Source organism: Psittacula echo (assembly GCF_963264785.1).
Source record: "Psittacula echo genome assembly, chromosome: 22".
In the NCBI taxonomy this organism is placed as follows: Eukaryota; Metazoa; Chordata; class Aves; order Psittaciformes; family Psittacidae; genus Psittacula; species Psittacula echo.
In genome coordinates this window covers 255,297-282,008 of record NC_137758.1, presented here as the reverse complement: position 1 = coordinate 282,008, position 26,712 = coordinate 255,297, and the positions used below count along the sequence as shown (strand labels likewise).

Sequence of the window (26,712 nt, the reverse complement as noted above, 5' to 3'; positions counted from 1 at the left end):
CCTCCCTGACCCCTGCTCCCATCCACGGAGCTCAAGGGACCCTGAGCCCGGCTGACTCCACACTGCATCTGCCAAACCCCATTAATAGATAAAGTGACCAAATGAATAGAGTACAGAAAATTAACCCTTTTTATTGATGCATTGCAATTGTTCTACATTTTTACCATATTATGTAGAAAATACTTAAAATACAAGCTACTTTGTAAAACCAAAGACAAACATTGAATCCAAAGATAAACTATGTTTTCACAATGGACCCTTTTCCCATATAGTTAGTATTAAATCTTTAAATAGCTATTTCTTCTGTTAAAATGATTTTTACATACCCCCTAAGTACATCAGCAATACAAACATAGCTCAGTAATTATCCGAAACTACCTGTATCTAGCGCCTTGTAAAAAGGAAGAGCACAACCATAAAAGAAAGTTAGGTTTTACACAGTTACTAGCATATCAAATACATTTAATAAAGTAGGAATCCCATTGCAATATCAAGAATTCAAGCAGAAATACTAACATTACATATAATGTACTGCTACATGTAGTGAGATAGATATATTTCAAGCTGAATTGGAAATCACACCTTATATAAAGTTTAGCAACAAACAACCATGTGGACATGCGGAACCATTCAGAAGTTGAAATCAAAAGAAAAGGAAGCAGGGCTGTGCCAATCCTGTCATTTAGAAGCAATTTAGTTTCATGTACTAAAAGAAAACGCCGAGTCAGAGGTAAATGACTGCATCCCATCAATTAGGTGCTAAGCAGGAAAGCCTCCAAAGCTGCCTCTGCAGTGGCTATCACAGCTGTGAACACAGATCAGGTAATGCAACTGGGTTTACAGGTCAAGAACCACATAGACAAGTCTAGATGGGACCATGGTAATCAAATCCTCAACAGGTGAATCCCAACCTGGTTTCAAATACATTAAAGACCATGAGGAGAGTCAATTCTTGAACTGAATTTGGAGACTGGATAGGTGAGGGTCTCCTTAGAGCTGACTACAGCACCCTTAAATTGGGCAACACATACTGAGATCTCTGGGATCCAGAGGTGAAATCTGGCCCTCCTAGGATGGGGATTTTTGTCTGCCTGGTTTACGCTGTGCATCACAGAGGAATCGCAGGGTATTTTTATGTAGTCGTTTCCAACTCGTCCTCCTTGTTCTTTTGGGAACTTGGGCAGCGGGAAGGATGACCCCACGCTTTGTGAACACATCTGATTGGGTTTAATTATGTCCTAGTGACTCCCAATGGTCATTTGAATTGCTTTTTGTTAGGGAAGCAGGCAAGTTCTTCTCAAAATTATTAGGAGACTTTGCTAGAGTCCTTTTTTTCCTGTTAGGACTTCATGGGAAACACTTCACTGTTTGTGAAACAGGGAGTTACATTTTCCTGAAACAGAGGAATTGCCTTTTGATGGAAAGGCACAACTCTGTACCCCAGAGGTATCTCAAGGCAAGTACTGAACACAAGCAACGTACTATGGAAAAAAGTAAGAAAGTGCCTACAGCAACAGAGAGCATCGTTTACACCATTGACATGGCAGAGCAAGATCGGTTGGGTATCCGCACGCTTACAGAAGGGCTCCGACTGAAAACACACTGAACAACATCACCAGTGCTACTGTCCAGTTCCAAAGTCCTCGATCCTTCCATCCGAAGAGATGCCAAGCCTTGAACAGTTCAATTCCAGGTCAGTCCAGACTCTCTTCTATCAATAACGTGGAATTCCAGAAATGGCCTTTGCACTTCTTGGCACTCGGAGAACTGGCCGCTTTTCCACCGGGACGGAACAGAAACTGGGATTCATGGCTCCCAAAACCTCTTATTGCTGCAGTAACACGACCGCTCGAGCCAGTTGAGCATCCACTTGGACAAGATACTTAATCTACATACTGAGGATGGAAATGAGCATTTCCTCTGAACACTGACTAGGGCTACAGCTGACAAACCTTCCCAACAACTCCACATTAGCAGTAGCATTATAAAACTGTTAATGGTATTATGTGCTTTACAGCAGGCTCTCTTTGGTATAAATAATTCTATCACCAAGCTAGCAATATTTTACAAGAACTGTCTGCTCTTAACGTGGGGGAAGGCAATGCCGTACTAACCTAATAGAGAAAGTGATTGCACAGATTTAATCACTTGGGCAGTATTAGACTAAACATTCCAATGCATTCCCAGCACTACCTTATTTGAAATGCACTGACAGACATTTAACAGTATATGTGCCATTGTCAAGGAAAAGCTTTAAGGAAACATCGCTTCACTCCAAACAAAAAGGCTTTTTTTTTCTCCTTTTTTTTCCTTTTTTTTTTTTATGATATTAGCATTAAAACTGAGAACAATGCACCTATGCAACATACTGCTGTTCTTGCTGTGATAAGCTTAGTGAATTGCTTCAATTCGACGGGGGCTTGCTGGTCCCTCATAAGGCAAGCTCACTGTAAACTCTAGTCACACTACATCATCATTTAAGGCACTACAATAAGGGGACACACCAAACAACTCTTCATCACACATACCTGTGCAAAACAAATCAGAAGGTATCCTTGTCTCTCATGAAGCTCTACTCCTCTCTCAGTGCTACAGTGATGAGCTCTAACCATTGCATTATATCACATACATTCCAACATTAATCAATTCATTTTGGTTTAAATACAAAGGATACATCAAACTCCATCCCCAGGAACGTTTAAGAATTAGACAAACACTAAGTACAGAATTCAAGTATAATCACTACACATTTTGATTACAAAGACAGAACATTTGGGGTTAGCAAGAAGTTTTGCTTGTTATATTTTTCTAATCAATATGTACATATTTCATTTTATGTAAAATATTAAAACACCACCAATACAAAACTTCTAAAATAGTTTTAAATTCAGTAATAAACTTTAAAATCTGGATTTTTTTCCTTTTTTTTTTCCTTTTTCTTTCTCTCTTTTTTGTTTTGTTTTTTTTGCAATTCCTACATGCATGTACTGTATACAAGTCTTATTAAGAGTGCTTTAAAGTAGCTGTTGACATATCCAGGAGTATAAAAAGCTGTACACATCAATACAGTGATGTTTCGTTGTATGTCAAATTCAACTCCCTCCTCAATGAATCACGTGAGGATTAAGAAAAACAGAACAAAGAAAAGCCCTGTGCTTCTGTGAAGGAATCCAGCTCCAGTCTAGGGCCAGCATCTCCTAAGTTAAGAGAAACCCAAGTTTAGAGCAATGCTGCGCTGTTTGGTCTCGGCTGAAGATGGCAGCATCCTGACAAAGCTGCTGCGCTCTGTTACACAGTGAGAGCTCGAATGCAGGTTGAGAAACAGAATTGTGTGATGAATGCAATGAAACTGCAGCTGGTTTATGGAGACACGTTAATTGTCAACACAAAAGGGGTTTCAGAGTTTACATGGACTCCTGAATATGTAACATCGCTACAGGAGGCAGCTGCCTTGACCAGTCCTTAAACAAAGCAGAGCGGTAAACAAAACACATTGACAGTAACACGGAAATGGCTTTTGCAGAACCAAGAATGTTGTTAGAGACAAAGTGAATGAGAGAACAAACGTTAAACTATGACACTTGGCTTTAAAACTGCTCCAGCAGATAAACATGCATTGCAGTTTGAGTGGAAAGATGGATTTGTGTAAGCTGCTAAAATATAATCTGCTAGTCTTCTTGTTAAAAATAGTCCTCAGGGTCTGTTTGCCAGGACATGGATGTTCTCTGCCCTTTGGATTGGCACAACAGAACAATTTCATATAAATGGGACCACAAAGCTTTCAAAAGCATCTATTAAAATAAAAGTAAATAAAAGTTTAAAAGCTGTGTGTTAGTGTTAGCAATACTGAATTAGAGTTGGTAACACTAACCAAGCCCGGTAACGCTAACGTTCTGGTGACAAAGCATGCTGTTCAGTCAAGGACTGAACTTGCTAGAGCTGGTTTTGAACAACATACACGCAAACCAAAGAAGAAACAAAACACGGGGAAACAAGAGAAATAAAAAGTCAGACAGCCATTACCAGGTAAATGTTCACCAACATTTCTTCTCCAACACCCCCAGCCCATTGCTTTCTGGGAACTACAAGTATGAGTACTGGTTGATCTTTGTTGGGCTCAGTGGATATCCAGTGTAAATAGTAGATCCTCTGGAAGCACCAATATAGGACTGGGGAGCAAACTGGGGTTGGTATTGGGCAGGTGGAACATTTGCAGAAGTCAGCAGACTCGGACCAACGCTCACCGGGACCTGGTGGACAAGCGTGCTGGGATGGGCAGCGTATGTGGTGTGCCGTGAGGAGCCCTGAGGAGAGAAGAGGTGGGCAATGGAGGTGGTGGAGCCCAGGGTTGCAGCAGTGGTTGGAGCATAAGTGTACATATGTGGCTGGCTGGACAGATGTGCACTTGCTGTTGCTGCTGCAAGGTGGGGATGCACCGGGCTGCTGTGCTGGAACGCATAGGGAGCCTGAGAAATAGTCGATGCAAGGGGTGCCACATAAGCTTGCTGCCTACGTGGGACAGCATTTCCACTTCTCTCCTGGGAGGCCAGCACTGTTGTTTGCTGGTTCTGTAAGGAGAAGGAGTAAATAAGGTTAGTGGCTCAGAAGGTGAGCATGGAAGGGGTCAGCCAGAGCCTCCTGATCAACACCTCTGTTCTAGCTGCAAGACTGACACTTCTGCAGACCCTCCCTTCCCAGCTCTGTGAAGCCCTCAGATTTGAGAAGGGTTACTGCAGCTTCTCTAAAACAAAGGTTACACTTTTCCTCTGCAATGGGATCAAACTGCCATATCTGGGGTACGACACTACACAGCTGTACAAGCACAGGCAGGTCCTAAGACTGACCCAGCCCTTGAACTCCTCACACATCCTTTCTCTGGCACCTCAGTGTGGGTGCAGTCATTTTAGTGCAAAGCCCACCTTGTTCCCATACCAGAAATGACCTGGAGGTGTAACACTTCCTCTCTTCTAAATGGCTACTGCAGCTTGACTCAAAAGATCAAGAGGAGTGACACAAACTGAAGTGAAACTAATCTCAAAGTTTCAAGGGAAGTCAGGTGCTAGTTCTTAGTTTGAGACACAAGGTCCAGCCTTAATAAAAGAATTCTTTGCCTTGAGAAACTTCACCTATACCCCCTAAAGACTTTACCCTGCATACCTACAAGATACAATCAGCTTCAGGGAACTGTTCTCCTCAGTTGTTTGAAGCTGATTCTCCCTCCCATACAGCATAGTGTTTCTAAAGCATCATGTTCGAAGGTCAGCAGAAGTCACACAGTGCTTACCTGGCTGAGATTGAGAGGCTGCACACCGTTTGTTACCACGCGATGTGAGCGGTACCCAGTAGGTGTTATACAGCATCTTGATGACTGCCCACTCATGGAGGCCACTGGCTTGGTCTTACTGGTACTGCTCAGGATGCCTGAAAGATTTCAAAAGCTTAGTCCATTCTTCCCTCTTAAGTGCTGTGCCCTGTCTAACCAGCTTAGGCAACCAAAGAACACATTCTTGTAACAAAGCCTTTTCGTCAATTCTGATTTAAAATCTGACCATACAAGAAATAATCAGGAATATTTACAGATATTTCTAAATGTGAAAAGCCAAACATACGTGAAAGGGAAATCTATCAATGAAACTGAAAACAGACCAAGGCTTGCACTCTCAGAACAGCAGCTGTGAAACCTAAAGCTGCTGAAGACCCAACGCAGATACTCTAAAACTTCAAGGACAAAGGTGGCAGGGATAATACAGCAGCTGAGCCATGGCAAAAACCTACCTGACACTTGGGTAGCTACAACGCAGTCACTGAGCTGTGTCTTCAGTGGTGGCACAATGATATTCCGAGAGCTGGAGCTGTCAGCTGCCTCTCTAGTTGGCAGCTCCAGGGCACCGCCTGTGCTCTCCAAAGAGGCAAGCGTGTCTATGGCATAGGGGCTGTTCAGGGAGGAGTCGGAATCAGGGGAGTCATTAACAGTAACGTAGCTGATCACATTGGACCTCTGCTTCATGCTCAAACTGCAGGAAAGAAACAAAAACCAACCAAACAAAAAACAGATGGGAAATATTCTAGCTTTTCCCACAAGATACAGGAAATCTCCCTCTGGGATCTCATACCCTCCCTCCTTGTCAGCTGGAATTCTGATTAACTAGAAACACAAAGAGTACAGCAACATGACACAGATTTCTCTGTCTCAGGCACTGCTTCTTAGCCTGGAGCCAGGGCTTTGCATGGAGTGTTCTCCACAATCCTTGATGCTTGGGCTTAGATCAGGACAAACCAGTACTGGCTGCTTAAAGAGACTTCCTACCTGGCAGGTTTGTATTTGCTGTCCTCTTCTTCATCAGTGTCACTGCGAATGGTGATGACACTGACAGGCGGGCTTGGAGTGTCTGGGATCACGATGGGCTGGTGCTGCTCTGGCACTAGGATGAGCACATTGGAAGAGGAGGAGGTGGAGCGCAGAGGACTGCTGCCAATGAGCGAGTAAACCTGGGAGGGCACAGTCTCTACAGTTGAGCTGGGCCTGAAGGAAAAACAGAGCAGCATTCAACTACATGGCAGCAGGCAGGGGCAAACTAGCACTGAGAACAGGCAGGCTCCAGCAGGCTGAAGCACACATACAAGAACAAACATCTTGAAAAGCACAAAGGGAACCTCAGTACACTCATACATGAGAGTGGCACAGAGCACATCCCAGAAGGGACCAACACAGTGATGCTCTGAAGAGGACTGATTCATCCAAACACCGCCAGAAACCTGCCACCCCTTGTTCAACAGATGCCAATTGTATCACTTGTATTGCTATGGCACCGACACACCCCCAGTGTGTAAGAAACCCCCCTTTGACCAGTACAGTAAAGCACTTCGTGAACTACGTTCCTTGCACTTTCACTGAAGTTAGTATCATTTACATCAATCATTTACAGTACAGACACTTTTTCGACCACATCTTTAAAAGCAACTGTAGCACGTTAAAAAGTTACATGATTAGAGGATGCCTTTGGGATCAGAACATCAGTTTTTCACATCATAAAGGCAACCTCCACTCTCCTGGGTTCAGCTGTACCAGTTACTTTTCTCCTTCCTAGTATGTGGCGCAGTGCTGTGTTCTTGGCTTTACTCTGAGCACAATGCTGGTTTAGTTGTTGCTCAGTACCACTTACCCTGATCAAGGACTTTGCAGTCTCTCGTGCTCTGCCAGTGAGGGGCACAAGAAGCTGGGAGGGAGCAGAGATAGGACCCCTGACCCTAACTAGCCAGAGGGGTATTCCATATCTCATATGATATCCATATCATATCCATAGCCATGTCATGCCCAGGATAGAAAACTGGGGTGAGTGACCTGGAAGGCCCAGATCACTGCCCGGGTTGGGCCAGGTATCACCCAGTGGGTGGTGAGCAATTGTATTGGGCATCACTTGTGTTATTGTTTTTATTTTCTTTCCTTCCCTTTTAATTTTATATTCTCTCCCCTTGATTATTTCCCTTAGCATTATTATTATTAGTGGTGATGGCAGTAGTAGGTTTGTATTATACTTTAGTTATTTGGGCTGTTCTTATCTCAGCCCATGGGATTTACATTCTTTTGATTCTCCTCCCCTTCCTGCCAGGAGCAGGGGAAAAAAAAGGAGGAGGAGTGAGCAAGTGCCTGTATGGCTCTGAGTTACCAGCTGGGCTTAAACCACGACATCTACAAATACACCCACATCTTTCTAGGACTGGAAAAGGAAGCCTTACTTCGCCACGCTTGGTGCTGGCTGCTTGTTCTTCTTTGCTGGAACATTGCTGCTCTGCTGCTGCCTAACAACATGAGTAACTCCAACACTCAGAGGCTGTGCGGTGGCTAATGTCACATGGTTGGTCAGTAGCGATGGCTGCTGCATGAGAGTGCTATACTGATTTCCATGGGAATGTGCATTCCTGGAGCGGGAAAAACCAAGAACAACCCCAGATTCCATGACTACACTGCAGGAACAGCAATCTGGACCGAGCCCCTGCTCGACTCTGAAGGGAAGGGAGAAATTCTGTGCTACCCCAGGACAGCACATATTCCCATTTGGCACAGAGTTGGACCCTGCACATTCCCTACCTCCAGTCGGCCAATTGCTGGCTGCCACTGATGGTCTCCGGAATCACGGCCGCTGGCTGAACAGAGTTGTGCAAAGCAACCCCTGGGAGCTGCTGCCACGTGGAAGGAAGCAGAATCTGCTGGGTTCCCCCAGGCCAGGCCTGCTGCAAAACAACAAAGAAGACACACAGGTTCACTAGACTTCAGCTCCTACCGGGAGGAAGAGGTTTGTTCCAAGCAATAAACACACTCGTGTAGATTGTTAGCTTGCAGAGATAACGGCACAACACTTGCGCTCTCTCAAAAGGTCTCAGTACGGTAAAAGAACAAGAAAACCAGAGCAACAAGCTTCCCCTATGCTTTGCTAACCTTTCGTATCACAGATGTCACCTGGGGAAAAGAGGGTTAACATTGTGCAGAATACTGCACAATGCAGCCATATATTGTACTGTCAGGTGCAGCATGAGTACTCAGGCCTTCTGCATGTGAGTTTACGCATGCTGCTCTGCAGAAGGATTCCAAAATACAAAACCAATTTGGTCCTTTCTGGGTTTTCTGCCTTAGAGGGCTCACACTGAGAGAGCTGAGACAGTGTTGTTATCCAGGAATGCATCCCGCTTCAACTGAAGTATTTAATCAAAAGGGAGATATGCAGAAGATACTGTCGATTCATCAATATTATCAATGTTCAAGTCCAGATTGACAAAAAGCAGGTTTTTTCTGGGGGGAAACCAAAACCAAACCCCCAAATAAATTTGGCAGTACAGTATTTCTATGATTTGGAAGCTCTACGGCTCTCTGTCTTGCAGTTTACACTGCAAAACCATAAACCTGCTGCTTTAAATAAAGTATTTCTGCAAGTAACAGATCCACTTACTACAAATACCAGTTCCAAACAAGAAGCCTTCAAAGCAGAGAGCTGCTAAAACCTCTGACAATGTAAGCGGAATAATGATAATAATAACAACATTAAAAATAAAGAGAAATAAGTTAAAGTCACACCATGCGTCTTTCCAAAAGCCAACACCTGCACAAGACAAAGCAGAGAGTTTAATACAGCAAGATCTAAGTTCCCAATGAGAGGCAGAAATCGGGCCTTCCAAGCGACGAACTGCTTTGACAGAAGAAGGACAAAAATACGCAAAGCTTAGCAAATGGCTAATGCAAACTCAGGGGAAGCAGCAAGGGAGAAGTGTCGGAAGCACTAAAGGTGAGCAAAATCACGCCAAAGGCTCCCAGAATCCAAACAGAAATAGGAAGTCCTCCAGAGAAACTCAGAATCCAGGCTCATAGTCTGGAAAGAGCTGGCTCTGATCTCCACTGCTGTACAGGGGAGTTGAATGCCAAGTCCACTGCACACACACAGGAGAAGAGAATTTGCCTGTTGAATCAGAGGCCCAAATACGCTTTTGAAAACATCACTAACAAGCCACTTGTGTCCCAAGCTCTGCTACGGTCACCCCTTGCTGTTTACAGAGCCCAGACTGCAGCCTTTCAGCAGTCAAAATTCACAAGGAGGAAAATGGATCCAGCCCTGGGTCTGTTCAGCTCAGAGCTGTGACCCAGGAGAACACCACTCTTCTGCCTTCCCATCCTCAGAAACAGGGAGCAGTTAAGTTGGTTCACAAGAACTCAAACGAGTGGGTTTTCATTTCAATGCAGGTATGACTCAAGCAAATTCCACTTCAGCAGATGTCTCCCTCTTGGAAGAAAATGACACTCAAACTACTACTGAAAGCCACAAAAAAACAACATGGGTCACATAATGGAATGTGCTTTGAAAGACATGTGAGGATACCAGCACTTAAGTGCACTGCAATGTTTTCATAAGCTTCACTTATCTGATTCTGGAGTTTGACAATGACTTCTTTGTGGCACTTGCAAAGTTGTTCTGATGCAGGTGCCAAATGAATACAGAAGAGGACAATTTTGGAAATACACACTTAAAGATGTGTTTCTTCCCTTTCCCCCAACCTTTTAAGAAATTGTTCCAAATAGCCTAAAAGCTTGCTGTGCCATTTTGGATACTAGAGCTCACCTTTAATTTCAACCAAGAAATACATATGAACTGAAAGCATCTGTGGAGAACAGTATCTTTATCTGGATGAAGCAAGCTACCTGCGATTGGCTATAAATAACAAAAGGCCAGAAAATTACTGTCAATGCTCACCAGAAGTTCAGAGAAATGGACTGCTAAAGCAATACATTAAAGAATTTGCTGTCATTAGAGTTTTTAGCCTGTGCTCAATGACCTGAAACGTTTCTACATGCAAAGCAGCTTGACACATCTTGAAAATAAAATAAGTAGCTAACTTGCCAAGTAGTTCAAATTCTGGCCATCCAGGTACCTGTAGCAGAGTCAAGCTAAAGGCTGATTCCTTTGTATTCAACAATCAAAAGACAAAGATAGGAGAGTAAGCGAAGAACAAGAACAATTGTAACTCTTCTACAGTATAGCTTAGAAGAGCTTTGTAATGCTAAGCTAGTAAAAGCAATTGTCAATGGATCTGGATTCTTTACAGAGCCACACTAAACGTCAGAGTCAGACAGTGCTTCAGCAATGTTGGGGAGGAAAACAACGAGACATTAAGATGTAGCAAGAACACAGCCACAAGATGGCACATGCTTCCATGCCCTCTGCAAGTCGAAGTTAAAACAAAAACTCAGTTAGTGAACACAATCAAGGGAGGCAATTACCAGTACTGCAGCCGTCTGTTCTACTAGCGCTGGCCGGCCGGCTGCGCAGTTCAGAGTAAAGGGGACCGCATACTGCGGCGTGATGGTGGCTACTTGAGGATGAAGAGTTGCTACCATTAGTGGTGTACAGCTTCCCTGAAATGTAGATCAGGCAGTGAGTGAAACACACGTACTGAGGCATGATAAGTGGGTTCAGCAATAGATTCAGAGAAGGTTTCACCTCACTGGCATTCTACGGTGCTTGAGCAGACTCCAGAATTAATGGATGCAGTGAAACCAACACCCAGAGTCTCTGGGCATGTTCCTCTAAGCACTTACATGTCCCTGGGGGGAACACAAGGAACGGGGAATTTGGGAACAGGATTTCTCCGATGACACAGTTAAAAATTAAAAAATGAGATGGTGTTCAGCTATTTAACATTTTGCTGGGTCTCAGAGAGCAAGTTACACTCTGTATACTGCACTAGCCATAACACCAACTGCACCCCTGGCAGGACACATTTACTATCATCCCTCCAAATTCACAATTCACATACAGTCCTTGTGGAAAAATATAAGCTAAGGAATTTAATACAAGGCACAATAGGTCTTTTGCATCATGAAAGAGCAAAGTTATCTGCAATAAAACTATCAAGGCACATATTAGTATATCAAATGTCTAATTAAAACTAATTCTTAGCATCCAATTTGCAGGCTCAGGAAAAGCAGAGTTTGGATTCAGATGGGCCTCCTTCAAGTGTATTCTGCTTTTTGGGTACCATTACCTGTATTATTACGCTAAACAAACCAGAGATCACAAACTGACACCAAAATCATTTGGACTGAACAATCTAAAACTTACTCCTCTACAAGTAGGTCAGTAAGCACAATACACTGCATGGAGAGTAAAACTAATGAAGTCTGTGTTAATGTCAGCAGGAACTAAAACTATGCAAATAAATAAACGTGCACTTCAATATAAAGGCAATTAGAATTTGTCAGTGAATAAAACCTGGGACTCACTGGGGACTCCCTACATATTAAAGCAGTACTTTTGGCATATAAAATTGTTTTAATTTACAGCACATTACTGATGTGAAAATAGCATTTTCTTATAATTATTTGTGCATTTTGCTATCCCATATTGTTTAAACTGTAAACAACAGAAATAGATATGAAACAGCTACACAAATTCACATTAACAATGAGGAGGAGCCAAAAATCATTTTGCTGATTTGAAGATGACATTTTAACAGCAGCCTGGTTTTAGCAGCTGAAAACTCCACATTTATTCTCATTATTAAATCAAGCTCCTAAAATAGATTCTATAAAATAGATTTGACTTTAAATATTTCAGGAAAAAAACACACCAAAACACTATCTTAGAAGTGACCTACACTTAACCTGCTGGAGTGTTCTGAGGACCTCCTGCATTCATCCCAGCACCAGAGGAGCAGCCAGGTTCTCCTGGATGGTGGTAGGAATTGCAGTGAACTTTATGGGGTTGGGTTGGTTGGGTTTTTACCTGTGTGAGAACACCAGACTGGATCTGCAGTGGCTGCGCTGCAGGTGCTTGTGGTACAATTGGGACAGCATTCTCCATCCTTACTGGGAATCCAGAATGCTTTGTTGTTGCCTGAAGTCCAGCTGTGGAGGACAAGAACACGTCAATGCTGAGCAGCTTTATTTTTTCTTTTTAGTTTCTTTCCAAAATCAAATCCCTACCAGATAAGGGTGGAAGACAGGGTCAGAGGAAGAGAAGGAAAAGCCATTCCCTTTGACAAAAGCATATTAATAAAACCCCAACTGAAGCAAATACCTCTGCAGTCCCAGTATGCCAATGCACAAGTATGGACAACCAGTCCTCAAAAGCTTGGCTCTCCTCATATCCACAGTCTTGCCTTCAGGAACACAGATATCTAATTCTATGTTCCTCGAGACCAAGTTCAAACCTTATGCTATCAGTGATCAGTGCTCATTTCCTATAAACCCCTCCATAATAACACAATGCAGATCTAAGCATAAATAGAGAACTTTCAGGACTCAGCTAAACTCACTTATCTGCAGCCTGTAACAATGTGTTGCTAGCAAACTACACCACTGCACGGGTGCTTGTGAACTGAGACTTGAAAGGCCAGATATTCAGTCCTGACATACAAAAACCAGAGCACACCACTTTCTTTTATTAACATAGCTCTGGCTCCTCTCTTCGCTGCTTTCTGTGGAATGCTGCTGTGTTCAGTTTGGGGGGAAAAACTGGTTGAGCGACCAGATGAAGACTGCAACCTAGGCAGGCAAGATACTGTCACCTGTTCAAGCATGACCTGGAAGAGGACGAAATTGTCTACACACGTCTGACCTGATTCTGCACTTACACTTGAGGCATTCACAGGGCAGTCTTCTGTACTTTATCAATCCAGTATAAATTAAACCTTCTAATTCCTACCTAACTGAAACTACAGTCTCACACAAAGGGTTTTTTCCACTTACTTTGAAAAGCAGGGGGACAAACAATGAACGTTTGCTGGAATGGGTCAGTCTGCGTGCAGATCTGGGTGGTTCCAGGTTGCAGGGAAACACTCTGTTGTGCTACTCCTGCAACTGGTGCTGCAGATGATGGATACAGAGCAGACTGATAGTTGAGCAGTGACACATCCGAGTTTGCCAGAGAAAGAGTAGCAGCTGCAGTAGAGTTGGAAGCCAATACACTGGCCTAGGAATGAAAAAAGGAAAACAAAACATTGGATTCGTCATTTCTATGTGTTATAAAACAAACAACAGGAACCATCACTACTGCATCACAAACCAAGCATCAGGAAAAAGGTTTCAGGTAAAAGCCACAAGACAACAAAGGAGAAAAAACATGAATTGCACCAACTTTACTTACACTGCTGAACTGACAGGCAAATGTGATCAAGTGAAATAAAGAGACTGCCTCGGCCTGAGTTTTGGAAAACTAAAATTCAAGACTACAAATTCTAGACAGCAATTTAAATATAGTATTTTGCAGGACTTGGCCTGAACGCATGGAATTAGACTCTTCCATTTCTTTGATTAGTATAAAATGTCTCAAAGATCCATACCTGGTTGTGGACTGTATTGAGCTGGTTGTTAAAGCTCATTGTGAGATTTGTGCTTGTATTAGGAGCAACATGAGTCGTGAACGGGCTCTTAATCTGATTCACTGTATCGTACATATTAACTCTTCTCTTGCAGATCTCCATATTCTGAAAGCAGGATTTCACACTGAAACAGAATGACAGGACAGTATTAGATATGTAAAAACAGGACAAGAGAGACACGAGAGATTCCCAACTTTATGTACATGCCTTTAGGTTTAGTTTCTGGAGGCTTTTTTTAACCAACAAAGAATGTCCTAAAACATGAAAAGGAATCTTATGAACATTCCACTCTTTATCCATGCCAGTGCTTTTTTCAGATCAGCCAGAAACTGCAGAAAACAGCATTGACAGAAAGCAGAACTTACTGATTACTGTGTGGGAAATCCAGGAGGTGTGCCATTGTAACAAAATTATGGTTCAAAGTCTTCAGTGGAGTAATTCTCTTATCTGCATCAATTGTCAACATTTTCTTCAACAAATCAATGTATTCCCTTCGGTCAGCCTTCTCTGCCAACATGTCAGTTCCTTCTAAGTCTGTAGACATATTCACCTTGAAAATCAGATGAGAGCAGGTCACACAAACATCAAATTAATTGCTACCCAACGATTCAGTAACTTCACATTTCTATCTCTTAGCCAGCATAATAATTTTAGGTAGCACAGCTCTACCAACCAACCTTTCTCTTGCTCATCCTATAAAAGGAGTCAAACTTATGCATGGAATTCTCAACTTAATGTGAAGTTGGTCTGTTCAATAGATAGCAACCAGGATTCATTCTCCACTGCCTGGCAACATGCCCTCTTTCTATGTGCGGGGCTGTAAGGTGCTACCAGATCAGAATGACAAGATTCTGCATTCTCTGCACAGAGGTAATTGCAACTGAAAACTGAGGCCAACATATTTAAGATTCAAGGCCTCGTGTCTTTAATACAGTGATTCCTGATGCAAACTGGCACCATGGCAAACCTGCATCAGTGTTCTCAACAGCAGGTGGAACAGGACAGCTTCAGCACAGGAGCCTCATTTTTAGTCCCAATGATGCATGTAATTGATACGACAGTATCTGAGTGTTACAAGGTCTCCACGCACCTGCGCCATATCATCCAAACAGTTGAATATATATTTCCGAGCTTCTTTTGATTTTATTGCTGTCTCCAACTCATGTTCTTCCGGGGTCTATCAAAGAAAGCATTTGTTAACATAAACTGAAACATTGCATATCGATGAAGAAAAAGCTGCAAGTAAAGGGCACAGCCAGGAGATCTTTTGCCTGCATTAAGATAAATCACGTGCCAGGAGGCCAAACCAAACCAGCCCTGGGTTCTCATTTCCTCATCTGGAAAGATCATTCATTGCAAAGCTGACAGCGCATTAGCCAGAAGAACTGAAGATTTCTGACTCAGGAAGAGAAGAGGCTCTAAGTATTTTAAACCCTCTTCCTTTTGCTGCTCAGCTTTAAAGGCAAATCAAGCACACATCTGATTTTTCTCCCATCCTCTGCGAATACACTAATAGATTTCTGTTAAACTAACAAAGACCATCACGAAATACTCTGTATTTTACTCTTTGTATTGTCAAGAGATGACAACAAGATGACATACTTCACCAAGAATGAGCAGGCCATAATAAGTAACCATTATCTCAATTACTTTAACACCCACTCTTTGCTGGTACTATCATGCACAGCTGCTATTGTTAGACCAGTACCAGCTCTGTAGTCTCTAAAATGAAACACCCAGATCAGCCGTACTTGAACAGCGTTTCAAATCCAATCTCCACTCAGAAGGATTTCATGGGACATTAAACCTCGGTGGGAACTGAAATCAGGTCCTCAATGAACAGACTAGAATCAGCAATGCAAACCAGACAAACCTTTAGCCTCCACAGTGGGTATCCCAAATTCGGATCTCTATTAAAGAACCTGCTTGTTTTCGTTCCCGCACTGAGAAGATACTCCGCTGGCAAGCCTTGAGTTTGTGAAATATAACGGATCTAGGAAAAAAGATTGCAAGAATGAGGACTCCCCATAGAAAGAACTCAGACCCAATAGAGCAATCATCAGCGTGATTTGTTCATAGCAAACAGGAAATTCCCTGTAAAGAAAGAATACCCACGTAACTGAAACTACAAAATCAAGGGGACTATCTCAAGCCTTTATAAGGACACTTAACTTTTTCAATCATATTGTCTGCAGAAATTCTAGGTTTTGAATACATCTTTCTTATTTTTTGCCCAAGTATATGTGAGCTGTAAGCTTTAGACTTTACAAGACTGCAAGCTTTTAAGACTTGGAGAAAATAACACCAATAGGCTTTTGCATCAGCAACAGAAAAAGTACACATTTTGAGAGAGAAAATACCACAGCAGTTATCATGTGCATATATATAATTAAAGGCATAAGTATCCAAGCAACATTGCCATGACTGGCTACAGAGAGCCTAGGCACATGATTCCAGGATAATGTCGAGGTAAAGCTCTCACTGTCCAAGCAAGACCAAACCTTTAGCGCAATCAGATTCTTTTGTCTTCAAAACCATTTACTATAGCTTACATTCAACAAAAAAATGGCTCAGAGTTTTGGTAAATGCACCTGAATATTTGTGACAGCATCAATAAGACACTGGTAAAGAGTTACCAAAGACAAAGGTATGCTCAAAAGAAAAGAAAATAGCCATTATGAAAAAGCATAATAACCAGCTTTCTAAAATATTCCAAATGTTGCCCAAATTTCTCATGGTATTTGCTTCCCCAGATGTCATATTTCTCACTGAACATCGCCTTTGTCATGACTCAAAGGAGTCTATTTAAAAGTTGAAGGGAACCCCCCCCACTAACCATCAGTTATAGGTCCTTCAGCACATCTCATTCCTTCTTTACAAATCTCCTGCTATTCCACTGCACCAAAACCAGCTGAAGATCGCAGGGCACTTAACTCACTGGTACAACTTGGGATCCACATGAATTTACGGACCCACTTTCTGCCAGGGTTGATCTGAAGCATCTGCAGGTGACTACCTTTTATACAGTTCAGCTAAGAGGTTTGCTAGGTTTGTAAAACGTAACTCTTGGGCTGTACAGCCAAAGTGTGTTTAAAAAGGGGATTGTGAATCCCATCCCATCCCATGGATGGGTTTCATTCCATTCCTGGAGAGGTCCATTCACAAGTTCTGCCTGAACTTTCGCTTGCTGCTGCAGAACCTCATGGAAGCAAATCATCCTCATTTTCAAGGGCAATTCAAGTATCAAAAGCAAGGACACAAAGTCACACCTCACCCTGCCTCAAAGGACTGCAAAATCCTAGCTATTAAGCAATGGAAAAAGCACCTCGTCCCCACCCGCCTCCATGCCCAGATAAGCTTCTCAGAATTACACCCAACTCCGTGTGCAAGGAAACCCCCATGCCCTACCTCAGGCTTTTTCTAACTCATTCTGCTTATTAAAGTACCACTGTGTTTCCTTTGGAAATGTGCAGTGCTGGGAAGATAGAACACAAGTTTTCAACCTTAGTAAGTTTTAATGTGTTTTATCACAACTATACCAAGCACTGTAATAAGATACCACCATAAAAACCAGAGTGGAAAACTCACCCTCCAAAAACTTGTCATATAGGCTTCGGTGCCCTTTTAAAGGCAGCTGACTAGCCAAGGTAATAATGCTCTGTACCCATGGAAAGACCTAATTAGTTAAAGATGCCCTTTCAGACTCTTGCCCTTTTATTTCAGAGACAGCTTGGAGCTCGCACTTAGCATTAAAGATGAGGTCTGCTGTAGGTATTAACAGAACAGGAATGATGGGCTTGCTCTGTCTCCACATGGAAAAACTGCCCTCATGGTGAAATTACAGAGGGCGTTCCAAGCCAGGGTACACACACCTCACTTCTGCTTGGACTGGAAGGTATTTCAACAGCTTTTGGGTTTGGAAGCCAGGGGGTTAAGTACAAATTCACTCATGCATTGGATAACAACATGCAACTCATGTCAAACCACACAGAACTCTTTGGTTCTCTGTACAACAGAAACAGACAATGGGAATATCACAGAGGGAAAATGAACTTAAGATGTCAGACAACAGTGATTTGTACCAGATGAAATTTGATGTAGGATACATTGGCTTCAGAGGGCCCAAAGGCAGATCATTGCAGTTTCATTTGAACATTCCCACATCTGCCATGTGCTCTCACCTGATCGTACTCAGATGCTCCTGGATACAGAGGCCAGCCTAGAAACAGCTCAGCTATCACACAGCCCAGCGACCACATGTCAATAGCTTCACAGAATGGTAAACCCAGTATGATCTCAGGAGCTCTGTTGAAAAGAAAGAAAAAGCAAAGTCTTTGATACTGAAAGCATGCAGCTCTTTTCCCTGGATAATACTACTCCTTTTCTCCTCCAAGCACAAATGAATCCCTGTGAAACCAAGCGATTTCACTTTAAAGCAGAAGATGTTTCCTCCAGTGGCCTATCAGATCCCAACCTTTTTAGCACTTAGTGGCACAGCTGGATTTGCTTTATTGCCATGGTGCCCTCCAACTCCTAGGTGGCCTTTATACAACTGTGCTATGAAGTTATACAGCACACAACCTGCCCTAACAGCATTGACAAAAAAAGCTCTGGCAAAACAATGACTCTTCTCAGAGGAAGGTCTCAAGATCCCAGGTACCAGCTGCAGGAGGCTGCCTGCTTCCACCTGGAAAAGAACAGCATCTGCAGAGCAAGTCATCTCCCTTCAGAGCTGCTCTGTTTCTATCAGCAGGTTTTCATCCAGGGTTTGTTTGGAGTTTCCAGTTTAAAATGGATGGAGAGCACACAGCCGGAGGTTGTGATGGCTTTGCAAGGTTGTATTACAGGTTCCTGTGCACTGAACCACACCTAATGCAAAACTTACCTGCCTGGCCTAGCCTTTAGGAGAAGGGGATGGAAAAAATTAAACTCCAAGCAGGGTTTGCTTCTGCAACAGGGTGGAATTTCAGGGAGATTTTTGTCTGGAACTGACTCATAAAACAAAAGGATGCTTTAGTACAACTCTTCACCTACCCACAGCTCTGAAACAAACCAATGCCATTCAGCCAGGCTAAATTCTGGTCATACATTTGCATAGAGCATCAAACCCAAGTGCTGCAAAAAACCCCTGGGTGAGCTGGTGTGGGAATTTACTCTGGAAAGTACAGGAAACACGAAACCCTTGATCTTCTTCATGCATCACTAATACAAGCACAAAGGAAGACAGACGAGTCCTTTTTTCTGGTCATGACTCAGGGAGCATCCCACAGTTTGTGGGGCATTCCTTGTGTACAGCGTGGATATTTCTGCTTTTTTAACAGAAATAAGAAACAGAAATTTCTTATAAAATAAAAACCAGAAATTTCTGGGTTTTTTTTAACAGAAATAAAGGCTCTGGAACCAGTTCTGATCTTTCTACAGAGTTCTAAAGAACAGGGCTTGCACAACACACAGGTGTCGGCAGATCCTACACTTGCCTTCCTCAGCTGTTCCACCTGAACGTACCTCTGTTTGTACATGGCAAGAAGTGACTCTCCAGTTACTCACACTGTGTCATGGTGACACAAATACAGCTTTTGTTTTAGGGGAGTACACCATTACCATTAGCAACAACACAAACACACAGCTGCCCCTGAAAAAGCACAAGATCCAGCAAGAAAAGACAGATGAACCAGATGTTTGCTGCAGTGAGCCCACAGCTCTTCCCTATCATTCAGCTTTAAAGAAAGGAGGTTCTATTACGCCTGAGCCCCCCCAGACAGAGCCATGATGTACCTTTAGTAATGATAATAATAGATAATCTAAGCGAAGACATCCTGACACTCACTCTCCTTGTCATTGATCTGCTTCCACCTTGTCTATCCCTGGCAGTAAGGAAGCTTTGCAACGGTTTCACTTACATGAAAATAGAAAATGGTTATGCAAATATGGTAATTATTAAGATATCTGAGTGCTGAATGTCCTGCTAAATACCTGTATTTCAAAGAGCTGTGCCAGAATAGATCAACGTTCTATAGGCTAACACATGCAAACAAGAGGAATCCGTTTCTGTAGTACTTTATTCTTCACAAGCACAGCAAGTACAACACAGTCACTCACACATTAGTCTATCAGTCACCATCAAACTGTATTGATCCTCTTGCTTATCCTACTTATGTAGGAATTTCCAGTCCAGATAGGATAAAAACCTGCCGTATAAGGAATGCTGCATGTGTAAGCTTTCTTGGTTTGGACTGGCAAACAAACTAAAAGTGGTTTGTGAACAAGCAGAGCATGCTTAAAACTTCACAAGTCCATTAAAAGAATCCCACCAAAAATTCCAATGGAACAAGAGATGAGTGGCACCAAAGGCTGGATGTGACATTTGTTAAGTCTTTAACTACATGCTGGAACTTAGGTATTCTGAAACCTCAATACCAAAATGATAGCATGATGAACTCTATGCATTTTATTCCCTGAAACTAAGTAAGTTCCCAAGAGCCACCTGATTTCATTCTGATTGCAGGACAGAGCTGATAAATCAGACTCTCTCATCTCCTTTTACACCACTGTAATTAGTGGCCTTGTGTAGGTTGAGCAGGACAACTGGCAGAGGTCACTTTCATAGCTGGTCTGTCAGAGCTTAAAGTGATTTTACTATCTTAAGCCCTTGGAAATAGAAATGAGCAACATTCCTTCTTTGCATACACGCTTGCCAAACTCTTGACTTCCAAAGCTGGCAAATGGGCTCAGGCAGTCTCTGAAGAGCAGGATTCCCAGCAGTGGTGGAAAAATCTGAGACTTAAACATTTCAGAACACACCACGTTGACACCTGGGTCTGCAGCCCTCCACCTTGTGAAGGATGATAGCAATATGAAGCTTGTACAACTGAAACTAGTAAGCCATGATCATCACTCACAGCTGGGCTAGCAAGCAGTCACATTTGGCAGCATGCACTGCTGCTTCCCAGGCCAACATGACTGGGACAGAAGTGGGCCATGCAGCCCAAAGGAGAGGTAAGAAAGGGATACTGGTGCACCCTGCACTCCCTCAGCACCCAGTGCCACCTTCTCATGGTCCAGATTGTTCAGTCCTTCAGCTTAGCAGCTTCAATTTGTAGGTGCCTCTACAGGAATCAGGAGGTAGGGATGTGAGCAGGACTCATATGATGCTGCACTTACACATACCATGGGACACCAGTAACCCTCACTCTGTGGACAGCAGGGAGAACAGTCTTCCCAAAGATTTCTTTTATGCAAGCTGTCTGCTTTCTTCTATTGTTTATCCTCCCCAAGGAGAACAAAAGCATCCATACCCTTCTCACCTGATGTAGGATGCACATACTCTCAGGTCAGGAATTACTGCTAATAGATCTCAGGACTGCCACAGAAACTGCTCACTGCATAAACCACGGCTGTCAGAAGTCCATGCCTGGCTTTGGAGCCACAGAATTCTTCATAGGCACTTCTGCTCACACTTTAAGTCATGCTCCATCCCAACGGAGTGATGCTCGCGGAGGCCAAGGCAGGCTGACAACTGCCAGCAACACAGTCGGAACATGGAGTGAGCAGGGCTGTTGGACAAAATGCCCTCCAGCAGCACTGGGCATAATTAATAAAGGAAGGTTTTTCCTTCAGGGTGTGTATATCGGAAACCTCACCTTACAGTGCCCGAGCTTGGCTGGTTTAGAGGTTGCTACAGGAGACAGAGGTTACATAAATGCCAGCGACAGGTATTAAAACCAAGAAAGTGAACACAGAAGATGATGATTATTCTTAATAGCTGACAGAGAACCAGTCTACACTGTTTTATTAAACTGGAAAAAAAATCCACCTTGGAACTCGTGTGAACACCAATTTACTGTGAACGTGATTAAGAAATCCAGTTCTCCCGCCATAAGCTGGTCTGTACACCATCTCCATCAGTTCCTAGATTATGGATTTTAGTAATCACCTCCTTTAAGGTAATTACATATCACTAAATACTAGATTTCTACATCACAGCATTCTTGCCTTCAGTCAAGCAGCCTTAAACACCAGCTACTCTCTGGTTATTTGCCTTTCTGACAGTGTCAGCCACCCTGCATCAGGGAGGTGGAAGTGGCTGGGAGTTCAGTGCTGCACACAAAAGTGAAGCAGATAGCTTCCCTCCCAGCAAACCCTTTCAGATACTTATCATCCCTTGCTGCTTTTGCCTCAGCCAAATCTGGGTTTAGCGATACAGAAACTGGAAAGCACTATATGCCTCCCCAAACTGCTGTGCTCACATGTGCTGCAAGTCAGAGCAGATTCTTGACCAGTGGTCACCTCTCCTAAAGCAACAACAGAACTGGTAATGCATTTTAGATAGCGAGCATTTTAACAGAGCTATAGCACATAGAGGTTACAGAAATTAACAATCAATAGTTTAGAATTGGGAAAATTGGTGCCAATGAGCTGAGTGAAGATCACGAACGGATGAAAAGCCTGTAACAAGTGAAAGAAAAAGCACAGGTACTCAGTGTAACAGGGAGTAAATAAAAAACCAACCTCAAAACAAAGGGGAGCAAGAATACAAGGAGTATGAGGAATGAACAGACCAAGCCTACAAGCTTTAAACTGAAGCTCAGAGGATGTGGGAAAGACATCAAAGAGGGCAGAGACACAGGGTGGGGTGGAGTGTCTCGAGTCCTCTGTCTTGTCTCAGCTGGAAGGACTAGATACTGGTTAAGTTCTGTGTCAAGGGAGCTCACATTCCACTGAAAGCCATCCTAACACAGACTTTTCACGTCCCTCTGACGCCACAAGCTCTTTCTGCATCCATTTATTGAAGTTCACTGCTACTAGGATTGAAATACACACTATTAACAGAACCATGCTGGAGGAATAACTGAAAGAAAAAGCACAGCTTGCTTTAGCTGCACAGTTTGAGTTTTACCATTTTTGCCCATAGTTTTTCATTCTTAGACAGGAGTTGAGGAGAAGCCATTTCTGCACTTTTCTAGGGGAAGCAGAGATGTAGCTCATCAGGGTTTTAAAAGAGCTACAGGTCTCATGAAAGCATGACTTAGGCAGGGTTGACACAGGAAATCATGTGCTCACAAAGTGGCTTCAGATAAAGATGGAACCAGAAAAAAAAGCAGGACAAAAAGACATAGGAATTCTTTCGACTTTTCTCCCTTCTAAATGACCACTGTTAATGGACTCGTTTCAGATCATGGCAAGCTATCAAAAATTCACTACTTAGTAGCCACATACTGCTTCCCCAGGTTGCTACTAGACACATCACCACAAGCTAGCAACAGGGTAAAACTTACTGCACTAATACAGGGGAAAAGGGAGCTATTGGACTGCATGTTGTCACACTCACAAAGCAGAAGTTCTATTTATTTACATACAAATCTGGGGGACACACGCACACAGGACAGGAACCGTGCAGAACAGTGGACAGACTGATCATTTCCTCCTCCCCCCTCAACTGGAATTTGACCTAATGGCAGAAGAATTACCTACGTGCAGAAACAAACCCCTAGCACACCATCAGGAGCAGCTTTCCTTTGCTCACACAGCATATGAAAGCGAGCACTGTGTCAATACTCACCTGTAATAACGTGACTGCAAGTAAGTGGAGCACACTGCTTTAGACACATGGCTGGCTGAACCGAAGTCGATCACCTTCACTCTGTAGGGTTGGCGTGCAGGATCCACCAACATGATGTTTTCTGGTTTCAGGTCAGCATGTATCAGACCCAAGCTCTTCAACTTCATCAAGGCAGTAGCCACTTGCTGCAGAATTGGCCGGATGTATTTCAAGGGCAAAGGACTGAATTTGTTTTGCTTTAAGAAATCATATAAGTTCTGTTCCAGCATCTCAAATACAAGGCATGTATGATTCTTGTGTTGAAAGCACTCATAGGAGCGAACAAAGTTGTATTCATCAGCGTTCTCACTGCTCAAGCGAGAGAGGATGCTCACTTCTATCTGCCCCTGCCTAGCGTAGGAAGGATGGTTTTTCAGGATTTTGATGGCTACAATCTCCTTTGTGCTACGCTTCCAGCATTTTGCCACCTGCCCGAACGTCCCTCGGCCCAGGAATTCCAAGACCTCATAGCTGTTTGTCATAGAGCACAGGATCTCATGCTGGACCAGCTGATAATCACCTTCACCACTGGAACTGCTGCTTTTAGTGGTTACCGTGGTGGTTGTGGCCGCAGCACCCACCGCAGGTCTGTTTTGCAGCATGAGAGGTGGATGTTCCTCAATTATCTGCACACTACCGTTGCTGTCAACCTCTTCACTTTTCCTTTTTAATCCACATTTTTGGTATGGTTCCAGTAAAGAAAGGTTGCTCCTACGTGTTAGGGTCTGGCTGTTCTGGAAGGACGCTGTTGCACTGCTGCCTGTGCTGTCAGCTGCTGTAACTGCAACGTGCTCAACTGAAGGAGCAGGGAGCAGGAGGTTCTGATCGTAAGCAGGGATGCTGAAGTTGGCTACCTGATGAGAGGAGCTTGCTTGCCCTTGGGCTGCTGGGAGGTTTTTGCTGTGGGTATAGTATGTGTCACTACTGCTCTGTCCTGAAACATCCCAGACAGAGAGCTCCACTTTCAGTTTCTTGGCACTGCAGAAGGCACTCGAGGATACTGACGGAGAGGAGAACACCTGCAGCTGTGAGGCCATACCTGAAAAGGGAGAGGAGAACTCATTAGGACTGCTCAATAGCAGCAGGTAGCGATACAATGAGATCCTCCATCTGCACAAGAAACAGAAGTGTTTTTCTAAGCACCATATGGTACCTACCACCTAAGAAGGTGGCCTTTTGAACGGCTGATCCTAAGGGCATCCACAGAGCAAGGTCTGCAGTGGAATTACAGCATTTTACCTCACTGCCTACAGCGTAAGAAGCAGACAGCCCTTTATCTAGCTTTCTGAAGGCTAAAGAAACCCTGACGTGAAATAGGACAACAGTGTTGAGGAATGGAAGCAGGAAGACACCACAAAAATACCGTTCATTCCCCTCTCTATTTCCCTACAAGTGTAAAAATAAACCCAAACCGAACGTACAGATGTTGACCGCGGTGGTATAGCGTGTCCCATGGGGACCACACACTCCGTGGAAGATGTATGACATGGAACGCCATGACCTGCGGGTGAAGATGAGGAACGCGTCGCTAGCCTCCTCGTCCGATCCGGCGGCCAGATCCCGCAGCCTGCGCGTGAGAAACCGCCGCCGAGGGGGGCCCTCCGTGCCCCGCAGCCAGCGGGCGAGAAACCGCCGCCGAGGGGGGCCCTCCGTGCCCTGCCGTGAGAGTGTGAGGAGCGGCCGTCGAGGCGGGCCCTCGGTGCTCTGCAACCAGCGGGCGAGAAACCGCCGTCGGGGGGGGCCCTCCAAGCCCTGCTGCCAGCGGGCAAGAAACTGCCGCCGAGGGGGGCCTTCCGTGTCCTGCCGCGATGGGGGGAGATAGGACGGTGGGGACTGGCTCTCCATATCCTGCAGCCAGCGGGCAAGAAACCGCCGTCGAGGCGGGCCCTCCATGCTCCGCAACCAGCGGGTGAGAAACCGCCGTCGGGGGGGACCCTCCAAGCCCCGCAGCCAGGGGGCAAGAAACCGTTGCCGAGGGGGGCGCCCCGTGTCCCGCCGCAAGCGGCACAAAAGCTGCCGTCGGGGCGGCCCCTCCATGGCCGGCCACCAGCGAGGCAAAAACCGCAGTCGCAGAGGCCTCTCCGAGCCCTCAGAGCGGAGGAAGCGCCGCCGGCCGCGTCCTGCTCGGGGCCGGAGCCCGTTGTGAGGCTCTGAGGGGCCCAACGGCCCACACCCACCCCCCCCCGCGAGCCGTGGAACTCACCGCCGGTTGGACGTTCTCAGCCGCGCGCCGGACCTGCCTGCGGGACACGCGGGGGTGCGGAGCCCCGCAACGGGTGCGTCATAGCCCCCGCCGCGGCCGCCGGCCCGGCCCGCTCGGCCCGCGCACGCCGGGGGGAGCCCCCAGGCCGCTGTTTCGCCGCCGCCGCCAGGCTCCGCCGCACTCCCCCCGCCCCGGGCCCGCTTGGGCCCCCCCTTCCTGGCCTGCGCCGCCGCCGCCGCCGCCGCCACGGACCCGAGCGCTCCCGCCGCGCCGCTCCCGGACCCCCGCGCCAGACTGAGCCAGCCGAGCCCTGAGCCGGCCAGGCGGCCCAAGCCCCACCACGTGACCGCGCTCCTCCCCTACGACGCCTGCGCGGCGGAAAGGGGGGGCCGCGCCGGCGCCGCCGAGGCGGAAGCGGCGGGGCTAAGGCCGGAGCCCGGCGGGCCCGGGGCGGTCTTCATTGAACCCGGCTTCTCTTTACCCTCTCAGCGCTGGCGGCTGCCGGAGCTGCGAGGAGGCGGCTCCGTGGGGATCGCTTTCCGCTTCGATACCCGAAGCCCAGGATCCTCTCCAGGAGCCCGTGCCCCGCTGGAGCGGCCGGCGAGCCGCTGTGGCTTCCCACCGCCCGGCGTGCGTTAAGCGAGCACGGAAGAGGCAGCGTGCGGCCCGGAGCGGAGGGGGAAAGCGAGCGGGAGATCCCTGACTGGGCTGAGGGACCTGGGGGGTTCAGTCTGGGGAAGAGAAGGCTCAGGGGAGACCTGATCGCTCCCTACAACTGCCTGACAGGAGGATGGAGCCAGGAGGGGCTGGGCTCTGCTCCTAAGAACAAGGGACAGGACAAGAGGAAACGGTCTCAAGCTGCACCAAGGGAAATTTAGATGGAGCTGAGGAACAATTTGGTCCCCAGAGGGTGCTCAGGCATTGGAACAGGCTGCCCAGGGCAGGGCTGCACTCACCATCCCTGCCCCAGTACCAAGGGTTAGTGATGGCCTTGGCAGTGCTGGGGTAAGGGTTGGACTTGATCATCTTAAAGGCCTTTTCCAAT

General features: G+C 45.2%; 1 protein-coding gene across 6 annotated transcripts; it reads right to left on the bottom strand.

Annotated features, from left to right (window-relative positions):
* Nucleotides 1-106: 106 nt before the first annotated feature.
* On the bottom strand, nt 107-25,987 carry HIPK1 (homeodomain interacting protein kinase 1). Of its 6 annotated transcripts, none has more exons than XM_080633084.1 (17): nt 25,668-25,987; nt 24,886-24,965; nt 23,426-24,503; nt 18,048-18,171; nt 15,740-15,859; nt 14,957-15,043; nt 14,232-14,416; nt 13,828-13,990; nt 13,235-13,457; nt 12,270-12,391; nt 10,766-10,900; nt 8,090-8,232; nt 7,738-7,920; nt 6,308-6,523; nt 5,776-6,014; nt 5,285-5,421; nt 107-4,568 (listed from the first exon to the last, which is right to left on the bottom strand). In XM_080633084.1, the coding sequence occupies exons 2-17, from the start codon at nt 24,950-24,952 to the stop codon at nt 4,083-4,085; spliced, it is 3,708 nt and encodes a 1,235-aa protein (XP_080489210.1). In that variant the 5' UTR covers nt 24,953-24,965; nt 25,668-25,987; the 3' UTR covers nt 107-4,082. The 6 variants fall into 6 exon arrangements, with proteins under 6 accessions (XP_080489210.1, XP_080489211.1, XP_080489215.1 ...); XM_080633085.1 differs by having other exon boundaries at nt 8,090-8,229; XM_080633089.1 differs by lacking the exon at nt 7,738-7,920.
* Between the last annotated feature and the right edge of the window lie 725 nt (nt 25,988-26,712).